This window comes from Pagrus pagrus (genome assembly GCF_965226575.1).
Source record: "Pagrus pagrus genome assembly, chromosome: 24".
NCBI classification, from domain to species: domain Eukaryota; kingdom Metazoa; phylum Chordata; class Actinopteri; order Spariformes; family Sparidae; genus Pagrus; species Pagrus pagrus.
Genome location: NC_140206.1, coordinates 19,156,906 through 19,179,124, shown reverse-complemented (window position 1 = coordinate 19,179,124; position 22,219 = coordinate 19,156,906). Strand labels below are relative to the sequence as shown.

Genomic DNA, 22,219 nt, shown 5'->3' with positions numbered 1-22,219 from the left:
ATTTTATGTCATGAAAGACTAGAAATCCATCCAAATACAGCCAGTATGGCTTGAGGAAACCACATAATCAGTTCATAGTTAAACCTGAAATGTTTTAGCCATTATTAACATACTTATTTGTTGCAAGTACTATGTTCAAAGATGCATGTTTAAGGAGAAATGGGCTAAATTGACTGGAGTTCTCTTAATGAAGTTAATACTGTTTGCTACAGTCTTTGCTAACAATTCTGTTGAGAGCTGACAGTTGCTGCATATGGAGCAAATTTTATATCATCCAAATGAAAATCTCATGGTTGCTTTTAACTCCTGGATTATGGTCTTCTGTAACTGTAAATGATCAGCTGAGAAATTGGGATTTCCGACTTCTGTATGGAACTCAGCCTTACATTTGGCATATTTCACCACGTGCTGCTCGTCATGAACACATGTGGAGGATACACCTTATCAGACAGCCTAACAGTCTTTAAGAACTGGGCACCTGAAATCAAAGACTGAGAGCAAATATTCAACTTGCATGACTTTTGCCATGGGGAACATTTGTTGTTATTCGCCCTAAACAGCAGAAATAACCTACTGTACATTAGCCGTATGTTAGTGAGCGATGGCAGGCACCAAGGGAATGAGTGTGTGTGTATATGTTAGTTTCAGCCTCTGATTGAATACAGCACTCACCAAAGACTCCAGTTCTTTTGTAATCACGCTCTAGTTTCTTTTTTATTAAAGCAAATTACAATCAAATAAATACCCTACAGTGGAGGTCAGCAATTCTCTTACTTAAGTTAGTAAAAATAAACTCTACTTCCGCCAATAAATGGCTTTGGATCAGAGCAGAATCCGATGTGACTCCGGTCGTTTATTCCTACAGAGCTCTCCAGCTCTGCCCCTGTGTCTGGTCAGTCCTCCTCACAAAACACTCTGGAAAGCCCTGTGACATATGCAATGTTTTTGCTCAAGCTGAATATTTTCACCTATTTGCATCATGTAATTTGCATTGCCTGGCTTTGCATTGACTTTATATGTATTTGCACCGTGTGAAATAGAACCACCATAGCAGAGGTAATGCGACCTAGCTGGTTAGGCAGATGGTTCCTAATACTTTGTGCACATAATCAAAAGAATTGCTGTGACACACTGCTATGACATACTGTACACAATTAACTGTCATAGCAACCCTTTCCCTGAACTAGAGAATCAGTATTTTTACTTAAGTTGTACTGTTATTACTGGAGTAATATGTAGTTCTAATCACTGGTACATGTATTTCTGCATCAGTGTGGGGCAAGGAAAATAATTGAAACGAATGGGCTGAAACAACAGTCACAGACTGTACAACAGACTGTAAGGTCATTTTAAGCAATTTTTGTTTCTCATACATGGCTGTTAGAATAAACAGAAGATATAAATCGGCTGAACAACAACTTTAAATAAAGCATGGTGTAATGTTACAGTAACAGCAGTAGTGATGCATAAATTACTTTTAAGATTGTGGTGATGAAGAAACATTTAACATTAGCAAATCAGTACTAACAGAAAGACATTCCACTTGTTTATAAGTCTAGTATATTATGCTGTGGTGTGGACAGAAAGTAAACACGACTTAATATACATGTGCACTGGCGCCTGTGTTGCTGGTAGTTGTGAACAGATTGCTGGCTGTACTTTCCCCTTTAAACACACAGACCCCTCAAACTCACTGAGTGGTAAGCTGGGTGTCTGCAGGGAGGGCTGCCTTTCTATACACACCAAGCTTGAATGTTACTTGGTTTTCGGCAGCGTTTGCTACCAAGCCATTCACGGAGGGGCAGCCGGCCCCTTTAGATATCTAGCCTGTCCATTTGCTCTCACCCAGAAGCTCTCCAGCAGCGAAGAGGGGGGTGGATAAGCATAGCCCAAGGTCAGGAGGGACTGCAACAGCTGGAGAGGATGGTGTGTTTACTGGGGAAACTACAGGTCACAATTCTCTGTGTAAACGTCACCACTAAGCACCAGAGGAGAAGCTGGAAAGTGCAAGGCTACCAAGCAGACCAATCAAAGTCATGTAGTCCGTGTCGCTGTGACGTGCAGTTACATGTCAGGGGAGATGCACATCAGGCTATGGTGTAGGCTATGGTGTAGGGCAGGGGTGTCAAACTCAATCACAAAGAGGGCAAAAATTAAAAAACAGGACTATGTCGAGGGCCAAACAGAGTCAACAGGATAAACAGGCTATTGGATGCAAGTGCAGAAGGAAAACATATTTATGTGCTAGAGCCAGATGCTTGGCACCTTTTCTTGGATGCCAGTTCATCAATGTTTGGGGTTAGGTTTTGGGCTGTGGAAACCCTCAAGATGGAGTGAAGGTGTGCATCAGTGAGACGACTCCTTTGTGGGTTTTTGTTCATCTTCATCACAGAGAAAAGCTGCTCACATAGGTATGTGCTTCCAAACATGCAGAGCATTTGAGCAGCATGTAGACGGAGTAGAGGCATCGTTGCAGGGATGAAGCTTGGAGTCTGTGTGTAGTTAGTATGAGTGTATTATTACACTGGAGGTCTATCAGCTCCATTTGGAGGTTTACAGGTGCTCTTTCTACATCAACTTCAAATGAATTGCTGAATAGTTCAAATTTAAATATCTGAGCTGCAAAGTCGGAAAATCGCCCCATGAACTCTGTGCCAAGAGCGCCCAGTTTATCAGCAAATTGCGCTGTCGGGAGAGCGGTGTGTTTGGCAACACGGACGTTTCCTTGCTGCATCTGAGTCTCCCACAGGCGCAGCTTTGCTTGGAAAGCTCTCACTGCATCATACATGTCTGTGATCACACGTCCTTGTCCCTGAAGCTGGAGGTTTAGTAGTTATGTTGCACAAAAACACCAGCTCACATCGCCACTTCACGTCCTGGAGCTCTGTAGTGTCTTTCCCTTTGCTTTCCAAAAACTGGCAGATTTCCTCATGCAACTCAAAAAATCTATTAAGCACTTTCGCTCGACTTAGCCATCGCACCTCTGTGTGATAGGGCACAGTGCCATGTTCAGAATCTATCTCTTCAAGAAAAGACTGAAATTGGCAGTGATTTAAGCCTTTAGCTCTTATAAAGTTAACCGTAAGTGTTACGGTGCTTATCACATGTTCCATTTTGAAAGCTTTTCCACACAGCGCTTCCTGGTGTATGATGCAGTGATAAACTGTCAGGTCACCTGCACATTTCTCCTGCTGCATCTTCTCCCGCACCCTCCCCACTAATCCATTCTTTGCACCACACATCGCAGGTGCTCCATCTGTCGTCAGTCCCGTCAGTTTGTCCCAAGGCAGTTTCATTTCATTCACGCATTTACATACTTCCTCAAATATCTTTGTCTTTTCCCGTGGTTGTGCCATGCATTGATTTAATTCCCAAAAGTTCCTCTGTAATGCATAAACTGGAGTCTACTCCAAGGATGAAGATTGACAGCTGTGCAGTATCAGTCACATCAGCGCTCTCATCCACAGCAAGGGAATATGCAATGAAGTCTTTTCCCTTTTTTCATCAACTGTTCTTGTAAATTGGTGGCAAGCTCACATACACGATCAGCAACAGTATTTCTGCTTAAGCTTATTTGAAAATGCTTGCTTTTTGTCTCCCCCTCTGTAAAAGGCCGGGCTGACTCAGCAATTTCTTCGGCCACAACAAAACTAGCTTTCACGGCAGCCTCACTTTGTGATTTTGCCTTTGTGAACATAGTCTGCTGTGACACTAGAGTCCTTCTGCTGTCTTTCCACTTGCTTGTATTTGTCCTGGTTTTGTCTCATGGTGCCGTCTTATGTTATATTCTTTAATTATGGCCAGGCCAGCTCCACAAACAAGGCAAACTGGTTTAACAGTTAAACAGATACTCTGCCTCCCACCTGTCTTGAAAGCTCTGTTTTCATAGTCCACTTTATGTTTGGCCATTTATTTGGGAGGCTTGTTTAATTGCATTTAAAAGTGATGAGCGTCGTTGACTTCTGACCTCGGATGGACAATAAAGTGGGGGGAAGGTGCAGGTGGGCTTGCTGGTCTAGGCATGCTCGCTGTTGCAGTGTATTCTGGGACTTGTAGTATCAATGGTGTACGTCTTATATACCGGTGGGCCAGATATGGACATATGATATTTTATCGCGGGCCGGACATAATTGTACCACGGGCTGGATGTGGCCTTGAGTTTGACATGTCTGGTGCAGGGCATGCATCTATGTACACAGACGTATAAATCAAGCTTATGAATATAATAAGCTTATAAATATTAAGTAGGGCTGTCAATATCATATCAATCATGCTCTATGACACCCCTTGACTTGACGTCACTGAACACATTCCCCTCATAGCGATAGCCATAGCTGTCACTCAAACATGACGTCTACTTGTGTATTAAGGAGCTGCAGAGTTTATTCATGGGCAAACTGTATCGTGTACTGTACATTTACTGCCACAACTTCACTGCTAAACTTTCCATCTGCTCACTCGCAACTCACTCAATATAAACTGCCCTATTCTTTAAAGGAGCCATGCCACTCTTGAAACACCAGGGGCCAAGCTTGGTGGATGACATAAAATCCCCAGATTCTACTGTAGTCCATTCCATTTCAGCAACAGCTTCGTTTTATTTTTAAGTTTAACACAAAATTAAGATATTTGTCAAAAATTACATACATTGTCAGGAAAGATCCTAAAAATATCACACACACAGGGTGCTTCAAAAAATGCCCAGATGGAACTGTTGACAGGAGCAATCTATACAGCAAGGAATTTTTACATTTGAAATGCTTACAGTATATACTGGTATGTGAGAATAATTTTGATGAATTAATCATAAAGCGTGTAATTAATTAGATCATTTGTTTTAATTGCTTGACAGCCCTAATATAAAGTATAGAGCATGCAAATAAAGATTTGTTTCTTGCGATGCACTTCATGCAAATTGATTTATTGACGTAAGCAATGATGACGACATGTTATCCCAGCCCTACACTTTATAATTACAGACAGAAGGTCTTCATGTACCTGTGAATGTAACTGAAAATATTTACATATATGGCCACCAAGTGCTGACATCAGAGGATTTGCTGCCTCTCTACCCTGTGTTGACACCAATGCAATTTGTGATGTCAAATGGAAGATTAAATCACCCACCAAAATAATAATTACAATGAATCAGATGTGAACATTTTGCAGTTGATAGCTCATATACACTGACTTGTCTGAGTTGAAGCACCATGTTTTTCCTACCTTTTTGTGGTCTTTCATATCTTGTAACACAAATGTACCCTTTTGCTGATCAACTTTTTTCTCCCATGTTTTGCACCTTTCCTCGTTCCACTGAATTGAACTCTAACTTTAAAAGTCTTAGCAATTTAATGTATTATTTTATATTTATTTTACTTTTTACTTTTTACATTTTCCACATTAATACCTTGATGTGTTTCTGTCTTTCTTTATCCCCTCTTGTCTTTTCCAGTAAGTCTGGAGGGAACTCTTCTTCCAGTGTAGAGGATGAGGTATCAGCCTCTATCCGACCCCTCATATCCTCTGCAGGTGAGAACATCAGACAGGGGGAGAGGGCCAATAATAGCCAGCTTCCAACTTAGAGCCAAGCCTCCAGAATCTCAACATAGAGAGAATAAGCCTCTAAAGCCTTCCCATGTCTCTGCATAGAGCATAAGTTCACTGCGTAGAGTTGTTGGTACATTATCCCATGATCCTCCTCTTCCTCCAGTTGAGGACTGCAGGCGCTCTGAGACTGGGGCTTACCACAGTGTGAACCCAACGACAAGACAATGAACCCCCCTGAACTGCACTCATGTGACATTGTGAATATAACCATAGGACAATAGAAATACTTTCTATATGTTTATAATGCCAGTTATCCTTGATAGGTTTCAATTGCTAAGAATTATGCTGTATGAAGCATGTTTCAATGTCTCTGAGATATTATGGCGATGCCTCCACTTGCAGCAGCTTCTGACGATGCTGTCACTGTTTTCTCTCCCCTCCTACAGGAAAGCAGAAACAGAAAGTGGTAAGTTGGTGACGGTAAAACCCACTCATTCACAATACACTAGACTCGTGTTACTACCATCATAAAACAGGACAGGAACTACAGGAAGAATCCTCATATCACATCCCAGGGCACATAATACTTCAGCCCTATTGAAGCATACAGTGCCAAATCATCACCATTTCTGTGATGCCAACGTGCCATAGTGGCCAGTGTGATAACTGCAACTTCCTTTACACACTTAGTACTTTTGAGAATGTTTTGGGGATAGAAGTAGGTATTTTACAACTTGCTTTATACATGTACTATGTACTAAAATGTACTATTACAGGAGCAAGAACAGGGGGTAAAGCAAGTCTGGCAGTCCACAGGCAAAACAAATCTGCCTACCACAAACATGCCAGAGGTTTCGATATCAATCACATCCTACAACTCAAAAAAGAGAAGAGGTTGATTTGCCAAAATGTGAAACTATTCTTTTTTATTACACTACAAGAGCCTTGCCACAAGTGAGACAAAAATGTGTTTCCTGAGGGTGGTGCTCGAAGTCCATGGAGCCAAATAAAATCAATATAAGTGCTTACCTTTAAAGTATGACGGTTCATGACAAAAAAGATTCCTTTAGCCACTATAGAAGCAAAGAAAGCAAATGAATCCTACACTTAACACTAAATGTTTAACGTGAAATACTATTCAATTTACAGCATAGAAATACTTTACTTCAAAAACATCTATGTGAATTTATGTGGTGTTGATTCAGAGTTCCAGGTAAAAAATCCAAGTCCTTAATTAGAAACTAGAGTGGCACTCAGTAGAGGGAATACCTCTGCCAAGGCCCTACAGTCCCTTAACTCAATCAGGCCTCAATATCTAACCAAACTCAATATCGAACTTGATAGCCCTAAATTTTGAACCACCCATATCCAGATCTCAGATCTGCATCAGTGTACTCGCTCGTAGATACTAGTGACCTAGATACGCCTGATTTTTTCATCAAGATCCATGTATTATTCCTTGAGAAATGTATGAAAATGTTGGAAAAACTCCCTATCTAGCAACATTAAAGAAAATAATTCCTGGATCTGTCCTTTTTCCCACCAAAAGTCAGTAGGATATATTCTTGGCCAAGACCCATTCTCCATCTAAGTTTTATGGAAATCTGTTCAGTAGTACTTAATAGCGAGCACTTCGCTCCACTACATCAGCTGGCCGGCCATCGCTGAGAGCAAACAAAGGTCGCTCAGCGAAGTCCCGACTCTTCTCTGTTCTGGCGCCTTCATTGGTGGAACGAACTCCCGACCAATGTCAGGACAGCAGAATCACTCGCCATCTTCCGCAAAAGACTCAAGACTTACTTGTTCAGACTTCACCTCTACCCCGCATAGCATGACTCCAAAAAAAAAAAACGTATATGCACTTGTATGTTCTTGCCCTTAGCACTTAAATCATAGCACTTATGTACTTAAGGTATCCTTGATAAATAGCAGCTACTTTGCTCAGATGAGGGCTTGAAAATTGTTTCTATTTTTTCATTCTTACAGTACTTTATCGACAGTAATATGTTGTGGATTCTTCCTTGTGACAAATGTACTTATTGTAAGTCGCTTTGGACAAAAGCATCTGCTAAATGCCCTAAATGTAAATGTAAATGTAGTTTTTATGGAATCCTGCTGACCAACCAACTAACAAATGGACATGGGCAAAAACATAATCTCCTTGGCAAATAATTAAGTTGTTTTTTGTTATAAGTTATTCATTTTTGGATCTAAAAGTTAAAGTAAGTTAAAGTATGTAAATGAATCGGTTTACATGAATATGTCCAGTATTACCACTTTGGCATGGTACAGTGTCATGGTGTTACTTCTTATTGTGATGCTTGGTCGGGTATTGTGTTTGACTGGTTAGACTGTAGTTTTTTCAGTGTATTTTTCAGTGCCATCATATCCATCCATCTATGTAGCAAATGAGAATTTATTAGTTGGTCAAGATGAAATAACTTGTTCCTTTAAATGTGTTGGAAAATACAACAAAAGCTTTGAAGGAAGTAACTTGACAGAACATGTATTAATTCCTTGATTTATTGAAAATATAGATACTATATGTGATTCATTATCAGAAAAATGTAACAACCTCAGTCAAAATATTTTGCAGGAAATAATTACATCAATACATTCATTTTTGTTATGTTGTTTTCATTACATTTTGACAAGTTACCGTATCATTTGCTACATGCCTCACCACGGCAAGACACCATTTACCACATCTGATTGTAATTCAAGGCCAGCTGACTCAGCAGTCCATTGCAGCTGTCTACTGTAACTGTCTAGTTTGTGATGAGTCTACTGCCACTGATAAAATGTGTTCGTGTTAACAGACGGAGCACATCCCCCCATATGACGTGGTTCCCTCCATGAGGCCTGTAGTGCTGGTGGGACCATCGCTCAAGGGTTATGAGGTGAGCTTTTGGTTGGAAAGAAAATCAAAAACATGCTTTTACTTTTTAAACTTTATAAGGATATTTATTTAAACACCATTAATAGCACGGCTGCAGCATCCTTAAATGACACTCTGAAAATACAGATTTTTACATGTGATGTTTACCAGTGCAACATGGACAAAATTAGAAAGGATTCCCTTGAATCCCCTAAAAGAAGTGTTTGCTGTTGGGGCAGCTAATTGTGATTTGTCCGAACCCACTTAGCCAGACTGACAAAAAAACAAAAAACAGAGGTTGGGTAAAAATATGTGTAATTGGAAGATTTATTTGAAAAGTAAACGTCTGATTGCTACCATAACCATTTCTAAATGTATTCTGTACAAGGAATAACAAAATATTAGAAAAAAATTGCTATAGTTGTCATGATGTACACAGATGATGAGGGGAAGGCAAGAGCTTTTAATCCTCATTGGAGGAGGTGTAGATAAACTGACGCAGACATGTTAGATTTGGATTTTTAATTGTAGGAGACAATTAAGATATGGATGTTACAGTTTGGAGTTTGACTTAGGACCCAAAAGCGGTCAACGAGACAGGGGAAATGGAAAAAAGGAATTTAATGAATTGCTGAGGAGATAAGGTAGCTGGTGGTGGTTCAGGTGGGAGGCAAGGCTGGTGGTGCAGCTGGGGCTCACGGTACCGGGCGGTGAAGGCTGAGGTTGTGGCACTGAGAATGAACAAGCAGAAACAATCTGGCAGCAAGTGGAGAGAAGGCGACTGTTCTTAAGCTAAGACTGATGAGTAGATGAGCTGCAGGTGTGTGAGAAACAAGGGCTCCAGCCACCAGGATATCCCTGGCCAGCCTCTGCAAAAACACCTCAACCACATACAGGCAAAAACACAGGAAAAATTCTGTAATTTTATTCAAGATAACTGTGGGCTTCTGGTCGCTGTGACTCTGGCAAGATAAGTATGGAAGTCAGTGAATGTGACTTAACCTAAAACATTACCTTGTCCATGAACTTTTCTCTCTGAGTCACGTCAGAAAGATTTTCATCATCAATGGTGGTTGTTTAACAATAAAAACAACAACTCCTATGCTTGCACTATTTCACAGCATCATTAAGCTATGTCTTTTTGTCACTTCTTTAACTCAGAGACCCTGAATAGCAGATATTACATTCTGTGCATTTTATACCAATATCAGCAACATATCCCTAATATTTTGGGCTTAATTCGGGGTGGCTGTAGCTCAGTGGGTAGAGCAGCAGGCTAGCCCGAAACCCCGAAACCCCGGCTCCACTGGGCGGAACTGAGCTACAGGCCAAAGTATCGTTGAGCAAGATACTGAACCCCGACATTGCTCCTGGCGTGCAGTTGGCACCCTGTGGGGCAGCCTCTGTGGTCAGAAGGGCCCTGCGATGACCTGGCGACCATCCAGGGATATACACTAGCCTCCGCCCATTAGAATACTGGGATTGGCTCCAGCAACCCGCAACCCCCTGAATGGGGGGATATAGCGGCAACATCTCTCTGCGACCCACATGGATTACGCGGCAAAAAGATAATGAGATGAGAGATTTTGGGCTTTTAATATTGATTGCTGCCACAGACAATTCCAACAATTCTAGAAAAAGGTTGTATCATTATTCAATCTATGATTTTAAAGCTGCATTAATTAAGTTTAGAAAAAGCTGTAATCACAACATTGATCTAGGTATAATCACCATATTGTGTTCTTATAGCTCTCTTTGGTCCCCACCAATCCCTGAGCGAAATATCTGTCATGTTAGCTGCTAAATGCTCCAATGTATTCATTGGCTAGCTAGCTATCAGTTTTTGTTAATCTGTCATATGGTGCTGGGCAGGAGGGCTAACATTTTAAAAACAGTTGCCTCAAAACAAAGCTGATGAAACCTGTGAGAAACCAAAATAATATACTGATAGATGCTGAAATGCTCCATAGAGCTGAGAGGAATGGTGAAATTTGTTAATAATTCTCTTTACATTACACACAGATATTTCATTGTTAATATAAAAATATTGTTTTAAGCTTATTATAGGAATGTTATTTTTCCTATATTTGAGTTTTAGAATATTTAAATTGCGTAAAATATTATGGAGTGTGTAGTTAATGTAATGTGTCCACTAATATTGCAATCTGATATAGATAAAATAAGAACTTACTAATGAATAGTTTAGATCATGCATTGATAATGTTTGTGTTCGACCTCATAAAAGATACATGCACATCTCCCACCCAATACAATAACCCCATAACGGCAGAAATTAAAGTGATCAAAACATGAAGATATTTGGTAAAAATAAATAATTTAAATATGCAACAGTGTTACTAAAACACTCCTTTGCAAATTATTTTACAATCATTAATTTCCAATAGATTAAATAAGCCTACTAAAATTTCCACCATAGTAAATAAATAAAAGCAAGTAAATATAACAATTATCAGCATATGAAGAGGCTGGTGCCCAAGTAGGCCTGTGTTTTCCAACATTTTGTTGACTACTTTAAGTATGGCTTACAATTTATTCAACAAAGATTTAATTACATAAAATAATAGTCATTTTTACACCATGATTTGATGGAGATTAAATTATATGATTAGGCCTTTCGATTTCACTGTCCATTTCTTTTTTCAATCAACCAATCAGAGCTTTTAAAGGATTGTGTGACACCCAGCTACTGAGAACTAAGAATTTTCCTAAATCACTCTTGAGCAAAGACTTCTTGCTAGACATTTTTAGGCTAAGTTAGCAGTTCTCTAAGAGAATTCTTAGAATGTTTTTAAATATGGCCCAAGGTTACTTGTTTTTTAGTTACAAACAGCCAATCGCAGCACATGTAATGTCATGATTCAGCGTACGAACATTTTTATTGGTTGACATAAAAAAAACATGTTGACATGTTGTTGCCCCTAATCAGTACCAAAATGATAAACTTCATTTGCATTTTACAACAATACGATAATTAATGATGAAAAACGATAAAGAGATAAGGAATGACATCCACATGTTAATTCAGTTATTTTATAACAGCAGATTTATCACAGAAAACAGCTATTTAATTGGATTGGCCCAGGCAAGAAGCAGGCGGGCCTAGGCCTAGCCACCAAAACGCAAAGCAATAACAGTTCGTATAGACAAACAACTATAAGACAGATAACACTAAAATATGTCCCAAAATCAGGATTGAATAAAACTGTGATTTTAAAGCCATGAATAACATTTTTAATACAGTCATGTGAAAATGTTTATAATGAAGACAAGATTAATTGTTTTTCAGAACAACCCTATAACCATAAAAAAATAACAACTATTTCTTTACATCCCTATATTTTTTTTTATGCAGGTAACAGACATGATGCAGAAAGCACTGTTCGACTTCCTCAAGCACAGATTTGATGGCAGGTAAGACAAATGTGACAATTAATTATTGTGCCATGAAATTACCATATTTTGTCATTGGGAAAATGATGCATCTCACTGCTGCATTTTAGCAAGTTTAAATTACCTCCACCACTCCCGAGGAAATAAGAAATGTTACAGTCACTATATCCTCTTTTGAATAAAGCCGAGTGGCAATCCGTAAGGTTTTGAAGATCGGTGTAGCCATATACCTAATTTGTCATTTAACCTCACACACCCTGCCATAATTGAGTAAGAGGCCTAAAAGGAATGTGCAAAAATTGTTGTTTTAAATAGCAGATATTTAGAAACTATTATTGTATTTGGCCAACCACAAGGAGATACTCAAGGCTAGAAGCCTACTTAGTAGCATGCATCCTGAGTGTGGTGATGTATTTTGTTCATATAATGGACATAATACATTTTCTCTGTCTGAATCTGTTTTCATGTTTAAAAATGTTTATTATTTCTCATCATTCTGCAGGATATCTATCACACGAGTGACGGCAGATATATCACTAGCCAAGAGGTCTGTTCTTAACAATCCCAGTAAGAGGGCCATCATAGAAAGATCCAACACTCGTTCCAGCTTAGGTAAGAATGTAACTACTTTTATACATTATTGGCACACATGGAGAAAACTTTTACTGGAGGTAATTCAACCAACTTTCCTAATTTTTAGAATATAATTAAATGAAAGTTTAGAAAGGCCTGTGTAAAGTCCTACATAAGTCTTACATAAACTACAACATGTTAAAACCTTGGGGCAGCAGAATGTCATTGACATATGTTTTATGTTCTATTGGTAATGTGTTAGCATGCAATTGGCTAGTTACAAACCCATGTAGCAACAATAGCAGCAATATTAGCATTCATTTTAAAGGGGGGACTAGCACAACAACATTCAAGATAATTGGGTGTGAGGAGGCAGGTCTATATAGGCACTGCAGCGGTGTGTGTGTGTGACGACTCACACCCAGTATCAGTATCGATACTGATGAAATTGAGTAATGAAACAGTTTCAAATATTAGGCATTGATATTCATCCATATTTTGATATTTCTTTAGAGCACTATGACACTTGACATATTATAAAGCATTTTATGATGATTTAAAAGGTCAAGTATCAATACTTCATAATTGCTGATAACTCACTACAGTTGTTATACATTATAATCATATTAAACACATTAAATCCAGTTTTATAATGCAGTATAATGTGATTATATATCAGTTACTGTGAGTGGCCATTAGGTGCTTTAAAGAAAGTAATGAAATCCCTTTGTTATAGGTCAGTAAGTGGTCATTGTTAGATTCAATTATTGCAAGAATAGCATGCAAAACGCTGTGAAATGTATTTATTTTAACAGGTACTCACATGCAATTAATGGATTACTAAAATTTTACAATCCATTACACTTATGTTTATAATATAAACACGTTTATCATAACTCATTATTACAAGTGTTATGATTATTGCTGTAAAGCTTTATGAGTATAAGTGTTTATAACTATGATTATATGGCACTGGAATTTAAGTAGGTTCATGATTGGTTATAATTAGACCGATATCAGTTATTGGCCTATCACAGATACTGTATATCGGTATTGGTGTATATGAAAAAATTCAAGTACAATCTTAAACCTTTCAAGAAGTTCTTACCACTTCACCATTTAAGTATTTCCCTCATGAGTACTGAATCTATGTAAATTATTTTGATTGTTAATGGAGAGCTGTGCAAATTAAAAATGAATGCATTTGTTTTGTGTATTGCTTCTTTTCTCTTCAGCCGAGGTGCAAAGTGAGATTGAGAGGATCTTTGAGTTGGCCCGCTCCTTGCAGCTGGTGGTGCTGGATGCTGACACCATAAACCACCCAGCCCAGCTCCTCAAGACCTCCCTGGCCCCCATTATTGTTCACGTTAAAGTCTCCTCGCCAAAGGTACTGAAAGCCGGGAGGGCACAGCAAAACAAGAAAAACACATCTCAAAGCAATAAGATAAGTTTAATTCTCTGTGACAGGCTCAGTAGGAGGTTTGCCAGAAATGTATTTTTGATGGCAAATACTAAAGCAACTGCTGGTTTTATTTGTTTTTATGGGTTCTACCTTTTTTTAAGTGGGTTAAAAGGAGCAATCAGTCTATTCATAATGTCAAGCCTGGACAAAACAAAACAAAGCTTAAGAAAATGAAGTGTGTGATATAATCCCCACAGCTACTGTCCCATGCAGTCATTCAGATGGTGAAGAAAAACAACAAGAACACGTAGACATGTTAAAGGTAACTGTTTCTGTGTAAGGTTAATATTATTAACCTTCTACTGGTGTAGCAGCTCAGCACAAGCACAATGGATGTACCCTACAAAACCAGCATGAAATGCTGTACTTAAAAACCACACGCAAGGCTTTTTAATTTAGTGTGTGAAGTCAGTAGAGGCTCTTGCACCAAGTAATCTTCACAGTGACACCTTTGCATGGAAGATTAGATCTGCTTCAGTTCTTCTCTCCACACTGGGAATACAGCAATGATTAGAATAGTAGTTTGGGTGTGGCGTGTGAATGATCTCACCCTCCAAATGCTACAGAGATCAGCAAAGATGTGTCTTCAAAATGGTGCACTTGTCATATTCTGGTCACATTTGTTTTACACCACACCCTCCTCGCATGCAAAATGCTCGCTTTGCTACAGTTGACCAGGAAAGCTTAGTGTTTTCGGTGATACCTCCAACCCTGATTCTGACCTGTAAGAGCAGTCTGCAGCAAAACGCATGTTTACTTTACTGTGCAAACTGGTACTCATATATATTTATGTTGACAAACCTATGACTAGCACTATTAAATCTCTGCACACACAATAACATCCTCTGTTCTATGTGTAACAGAAAACATTGTCTCCCACTTTTCATTGTGAACTAGAATCCTACATTCTGGTGCCAGGTGACCGAAGACGTGTGCACCCCAGGCTAGATACTTTTGCATCATTGTAACTGGAGCATAATGTACTTTCCTATCCTGTCCAGGTTCTGCAGAGGCTAGTCAAGTCCAGAGGGAAGTCCCAGAGCAAACACCTGAATGTGCAGCTTGTAGCAGCTGACAAACTGGCCCAGTGTCCTCCAGTAAGTGGCCTTCCTAATATAATGGCTTGTAGGGTTGGGCAATATATTGACATTTAATCATTACCATGATGTGAGACTATTTGTTGTCTTAGATTTTGGATGTTGTCATACTGTGATATGACAGAAGTGCTGTCTATTTCCTGGATTTAAAGGCTACATTACTGAAAACTGATGTAATTTTTGGAACCTACCAGACTGTTCTACTTGTTCTAATACTTGGTTTTACCCACTCAAACATTGCTGATGATCATTTAGCAATATCGATGTCAAGGTACTTACTCAAATATCTTTTGATATTTGGTTTTGTCGCACAGTCTTAGCATTTATGAAGGGTGTTTGAGGAGATTTCAAAATATCAACATGAATGATGTCTCTTGATACAGCCTAAAGACACTGCAATATTATTTCAAGGCCATGTCACCCACAAACATGAAGCAACTTGTTCATAAGTATGTTCATGCACTCAGAGACACACGTCTCCTGAGCTCAAATAAAATTATTTTTTGTATCTTAAAACCAAAACACCACTACTTTGTAAATGTATTTTTGGATAAACAATTCACCTGTGTTCTGTGTTTTCACAATATATATATTTTCACTAGCTTCTTTTTGTACAATACAATACTGTATTATATATATTATAACATGCTTTCCAATGTTACTTCACATACAAAGCCATGTGTTGTGTTTCATCTCATTTTCATCTTGAGCTCCATACCTACTGTCCTCTCTCTGATCATCTGCTGCTTACAGGAAATGTTTGACATCATACTGGACGAAAACCAACTGGAAGACGCCTGCGAGCATCTCGCTGAATACCTCGAGGCCTACTGGAAAGCAACCCATACCTCTATGGCAACGCCCCTAAACCCTCTGCTGGGACGCAACCTGGGCCCTACCAACCTCACCCCCTACCCCACCACCATCTCTGGACTGCAGGTACACATCCTCAAGCCCCAGGGTCCCTTATGGAAATTATTAAATTATTGTGGGTAGTTATAATGAAATAATATGATAATAAGAAAGAAACCCAGGAAGCACTTGAATGTGCAGCTTGTGGCTGCTGACAAACTGGCCCACTGTCCTCGGCAGGATCTTATTTTTCAGTTAGCGATCTGTCAAACCTCCTTAACTCTACAGTGTATTTGATTGAATGATGCAAAATGAGGAAGAGGCACAATTTGTTAGACTTAAAGCAGTTCCACACCATGTCTGAATCCTTGAGTTTCTGTTGCTTCTTGAGAACCAAATACTTATTTTTAAGTGATGGAGAAATTTTTTCTTCCATTTCATCAGTTTAAATGGGCAGTTGTATCCGTAATGACTAGGGGTGGGAATCGCAGAGTAACTCATGAAATTATACAATTCACAATACACTGTCCACTGTCCACTATAATAATGGCATCAGACACAGACAGTCATCTAATGATGCATCACGGTATCTGTCTAACTGAAGAACTAAATACCCATCAAAAGGCAAAATGTAGAAATGTAGGCAAAATGTGTCCTTAAAAACGACGTTAAAATAAATTCACATTTCAGTGCTTAACAAGAATAACCAACTAAACCTGGGAACATTTCAGTGCCAACCTCCACGACAAGATCAGGATGACGATTTGCATGTTCATTGTGTTGCCCCTGTATGTTACATTGATTTACCAGACAGTTCTTGCATGTTGCACACTTTACTGATTTTATTTGTCCCATCAGTGTTTCAAAGCTGAAGTGGGTCCAGACTTTTGACTTTTTGAAAGATAACTTGCTTAAGCCCGCCCCTCTGTTAGTTTCTTCTTCACCACCAGTTTGTTAACTTCTGTTCACTTTACCTTTATTCATCTGGATGCCACCACTCAGAGTCATGAAGTAGTGATGCTTGTGAGTCAAACTGGCAGAGGAATCTGCTGGAATCAGCAAGAAAGCTATCAGTTTAAAGTCATTGGTGATGTGTGAATGCCTTCTAGTGGACAAAGCGTATAACAACCACACATTGATAGTAGCATTGGCAATGCATAACCCTGTACATAAGAGGTACACTGCACATAAGAGGTACATTATAAATATTTCACATTGCACTGGCAACATAATATATAAAAGAAGCGAGCTGTATCACTGCTTAGCAACTTCCGTATCAGGGACATGACCTGCTGCTTTCTAATGTTCCCTGTTTTTCTGGTACATTTGTTATGACGAATGTGACACACAAAGGAAAAAAAAAACAGAAAGGCAGACTCATCCACTGGCAATGTAAAAACAAGTTAATTGGCGATCATTAGTGGGTTTACCCGTGTTTAAAAATCCCACGTATACATGCTATTTTTGGTGCAAAAGTGGCATAAATGTATTTCCCAAAATAATGAATTATTCCTTTAGGAAATATTTGAATGAATTCCTACATCCAGTCAAGCTGCGATAAGCAGTCTGTGTTAGCCAATTGGGTAATGCTTTATACTGAAGAATAACCAAACCCCAGAGGTTTGACTAAAGTGTCTCTACCCTGGAAATTCAATAAAATACCTCTTTATGGGCGGGGAGCGGTAGGACATGCAAGGTAGTACAATCATGTTTTCTACAAATCAGGAACATTTCAAAAATGTAAAAATTTTGTATCCCAGTCAGACCTTGTAAAAGTCATCCATGCTTTTATTGCATCACGTCTGGGCACCTCCCTGTATTCGGGGCTCAGCCACAAGACCATCTCTCTCTCTGCTGCCACACTTTTAACAGATTCTAAGACATATGACCATAGCACTCCAATCCTTGCAGTGCTTCGTTGGCTACCAATACAGAGTTGATTTTAAACTTTTACTAGTTACTTTTAAAGCTCTACATGGCCTTGCTCCTGCCTACATCATAGATTTACTTGTGCCCTATGAGCTGAGCTGCAGCCTTCGATCCAAAGGCAAGACCCTCTTAACCCTCTTTTTTATAGTAAATCTGTTGTTGGTATGGCTTCTGTCCCTCTTGCCTTACTGTTATTTTACGTGGTGTTATTATAAAATCAGTTTTACCATTTTTATTTGTGGTGTGTTGTTTTTTTATCTTGTTTTTTTTAAATCTCGTTTGTACCTTGTGCTATTTATATTTTTCACCTGTAAAAAACATTGTAAATTATGTTTTTAAAAGTGCTATACAAAAAGTTTGTTATTATTATTATTATATTAATATTTACTCCTTTATGCAGCCTCCCGCAGCTAGCACATACATATACACATAATACACACACACATACATACAAGATACTTAGCTAGCATATAAGCAAGTTTGTTGCCACAAAACATGGAGATGGAGATGCCATGACTGCTGGTCAAAAACACCCTAACCCTCTTACTATGAAAGTCAGGTCATAAATATGTAGGCTGAATGTAATATGACAGTGGTGTGAATGTGTCAGTGGTTTGCAGAAACATTAACTGCCAATATTTTATCCTGGCAACTTGGCTGTTATCATAGGTATGTTTGTCTAACTACTCAATCACTTCTTCGCTGATACTCCTCTCCCACAATCTGCGTTAGTTTTATAAGAGGGGGGTGGGGATGGAGGGGAAGGGTAGCTGGTGATGAGACCGGTCGCCTTTGATCCGCTAATAGCAAAATAAAATTGCAATAGCCAGGTTTCAACCTTCAACGTGCAGTTGCTATACATATTTATAACACATTAAGTAGAATTCAAATGCACTAAATATCAAGATATGGACCTGAGTCAATCAACAACACTAATAAACACCAATATACATTGTTTTTGAGCTGAAAATGGTGGTTTGGGGTTTTAATTTTAGTTACTTTAGTTACTCTTGTTGTAGGAATCATTTGTTAATAGACAATAAGGCCTTCATAAACGCTTCTAGGATGCTTATTAACATCAATGAGACTATATAAGTGTTAATAATAGCAAGATAAACACTTATAAAAAACCTGTCAACAGTTTATAGACTGCTATAATGTTACTTTAACAAGCATTTTTGTTGCTTGATTAAGATAAATACATACTTTAATATGCATTTCTTAGCAGTTAACTATGCATTTATTAACCCTTACCTATGCCTTTTGTATGTACCGGATCGAAAGTCAGGAAAAATTCCTTGTTAGGGTAAATAAAACCTTTATTACGTGCTTATTATCAGTAAAGTATGGTTTTTGCAGCTACCGGATATCAGCTTTGTTGCTAGAAATGTCACCAAATGTTAGGACTGTGGTTACATGGACTGCTTTGGGAATTTTCAACCAAATGTTTTTATGTAAGGGGAATTCTATGAATTTTAGTCTTTTTTTTCTTTTTAAGGACACTTTTCAATCAATATCTGTCCCTAGGTACCACTATAACTTTACCTTGTTAACTAAAGTAAATCTGTGTTGCCTGTTTGCCATAAGGCGGACACTATTATAGTATACGTTATTTTATCTAGGCAAATAAAATGAACCTACTTTGCCTCAGTTAGTGGAAAAGGAGGGTGTAACTTGGCATGTAAGGCTATGTTCAGACTACAAGCCCAAATCCATTTTTTTGACATATACAGATTTATCCTTTTGGAAGTCTGGACAGCAAAAAACACACAGTCTTGCCTTGTAGGATGTACTGTACTGTGTGGTCTTTATCCTTAACTGTGTCCTTGGTATTTCCATATGATTAGCAGAGCCAAAGAATGCGACAAAGCAACCACACAGGAGACCATTCTACCCCGAACGAACGACGTAACCTGATGACATCAGACGAAAACTACCACAATGAGCGGGCACACAAGGGACGAAACCGCATGTCTTCTGGCTCACAACATAGCCGAGAGCAGCAGGACCCCTACCAGGACTACCAGGACCCCTATCAGGATGCATACAAGCCACATCGCAATCGCAGTTCACCAGGCAGCTACAGCCATGACTCCCGACATCGGCTCTGAGCCCACTTGTATCATCACCAGGGCCAGGATTTCCCAGTTTCCACCCACAATGAACGCTGCAACAGATCCAAAACAGTCCCAAATTGTACTTTTTTCTTTTGGTTCACATTGATTTGTTTTGTTGAACTGGTTGTTTTGTTCTTTAAAAGTCCAACAAAATTGTGTTCAGGTTTTTGTTTTTAATCAAGCTGCCCGGGCAACCCCTGCCAATTAACAACGCAAGTATCAAGAGGTTCAGGATGCCAACATTAACTAATGCTGTAGAATAAATTCCTTACATTTATGTTTGTGGGATCTTTGGGATTGTACTAACACAACGCTCAGCAGATGTGCAGCGCAGACAGTGCTTGTTGCCTGTGTCAACAGGCTAATTATGGATAATGGTCGGATGGTGATGGTGTATGGGCTTCTAAGTGCCTGGGACATTGCACCAAGTCAGAAGGAAATCCACTGACTGTTGAAGGCGGCTGACCCGTACCCTGGGCCATGTATAAATCCTCTCACCATTTAGCTTATTGCATGCTGGTAGATGATCAACCTCCGCATCCACATCATTGATATTTTGTACCGAGCATTCAGGATTTTCCAGTGATGAGGTGTAGATAGGGAGGTCCAATTTTCTAGATCACCTAATTGTGTGGATAGGTGGTGGGTTTGTGTGCGTGTGCAGATGATATCCGGCTGCTAGTTTCAAAAAGTGGTGCTTCACATTCCCAAAATATTTTGCTATTTGAAAGTCACTTTCAGCAAGGCCAGCTTTTCTGTAGCATAGCTTTAGGATTTAATTTTGGTGAAGACCTTCGCCATCATAAGCAGAGCAGATTCTGATGATGCTGGGATCAGATCTCAGTTAAACTATAGGAAAAGGCAATACTGCTTCTGTTCTGAACAGCTAGCACTTAGAGTTAGAGAAGGCAATAGTTGTGATGGTCTGGACAGTATAGTGAAATACAATAGCAAAATACTACATGAGGTGCCATTTGATATTCATGAGATATGGGCCAATGTAAAAAAAACAATGCTGGGAAAACCTTTCGAGCAGTTTGGGATGTTCTGTGATATTTCTTACCCTGCCAGCCTGAAGAATAGGACTGGGATGAGTTTTTTCAATTGAATAGATCTAAAAGAGCATCTGCTACTGAAGCTACTGGTTGTTTGGCATTTATTAGCATTGCAATGAAAGTTGTATAGCGTTAAAACAAAAGTACAGATGTTGGTTAAGTCTTACAATTAGTTCATGGCCATCAAATGTCCTTCCTGTGGTCTTATGCGATTAAAGCATTAAAAATGTGACATTGCAGAATCAGTTGCATCATGTTCATTCTCTGCGTAGCTGGCATGTTGTCCTGACTGCAGAGCATGATTCCTCTAAACATAAGACACTACTATAATCCAGTTGTTTGTAGAAGTTTAGGGCAACTTTCTCCCAAACAAGGAAAAAAGACAAGCAAAGATGAAGATGACCTAAATTACAAAAGAATGATAACTCTGAATCCCAGAGAATTGTAACTCGGTATACTAAAACGCCTAACAGGAAACTTAAAGTGTCGGTTTCAGTCATTCTGAATGTTTTAAAGAGTTTGACTGGGTTGCATGACTCAAAAGAGGAGCCACTACATGATAACAGCTTCTAGTAATTCAGAGTTATGTTTTTAAGTTAGAAAGTGCACTGAAATAACTTTCACTGATAAAATGTGATAAAAGGTTCAGATAACAAAAACTTACCTAACCCACATGTTACGTATTTTATGGAAACATTTGCTGTGGTCAGTTTATTGTTTTTAAGACTTGTTATAATCCTCATATACTGTACATATCTTATTTTTTAAGATATCAAGTTATCTTGTGATAATGACTTCATCTCATCTCCAGATGGCAAACAGTTCTACCCAGTCAATTTTAAGACTGAAAAAACACTTTAAATTTTCATTTAATCTATCTATTTATTAGGGTAAGTAGATCATTGAATTGAAAAGAAAAGAATTAGTAATTATGAAAACCACTAAAACCTAAGTTGTTATCTGAACAGTTTGTCATCTTGAGATAATGAACTGATACCACTTTTTGGCTTCTTTTGGCTTCCGTGGATTTGACAGGGAGATCTTTTTGGATGAAAAAAAACTTAGTAAAGTGTGTCATTTGTTTCATGTGTTCTCTGGCAGTGTGTCTTTGATTATTGAGAGGTGAGAAGGACAATGTACTGTGTCATGATGAACAACCTTATCTTCAGTTCAGAAAGCTTGTTAGTTTTCTTTAACTAGATGTTCAAATGTTTTGGGTTTTTTTTTGGACCAAATAGCAGATCAAACATACATTAATAAATCACCTGATAAGACTCAAAATTAAATGAATTGAGCCA

General features: G+C 38.8%; 1 protein-coding gene across 4 annotated transcripts in view; it reads left to right on the top strand.

Annotated features, from left to right (window-relative positions):
- Nucleotides 1-21,307, top strand: part of LOC311253302 (voltage-dependent L-type calcium channel subunit beta-4-like) — a 78,765-nt gene extending 57,458 nt beyond the window's left edge. For 3 of the 4 annotated variants that reach the window (XM_084347174.1, XM_084347171.1, XM_084347173.1), the window contains 9 exons: nt 5,453-5,529; nt 5,994-6,013; nt 8,367-8,447; nt 11,799-11,857; nt 12,339-12,448; nt 13,645-13,796; nt 14,873-14,968; nt 15,722-15,907; nt 19,597-21,307. In XM_084347174.1, coding sequence (XP_084203300.1) covers nt 5,453-5,529; nt 5,994-6,013; nt 8,367-8,447; nt 11,799-11,857; nt 12,339-12,448; nt 13,645-13,796; nt 14,873-14,968; nt 15,722-15,907; nt 19,597-19,860 — 1,045 coding nt within the window. In that variant the 3' untranslated portion in view covers nt 19,861-21,307. The remainder of the gene's footprint in view (nt 1-5,452; nt 5,530-5,993; nt 6,014-8,366; nt 8,448-11,798; nt 11,858-12,338; nt 12,449-13,644; nt 13,797-14,872; nt 14,969-15,721; nt 15,908-19,596) is intronic. The other variant, XM_084347172.1, reaches the window with a different exon arrangement.
- Nucleotides 21,308-22,219: the final 912 nt, after the last annotated feature.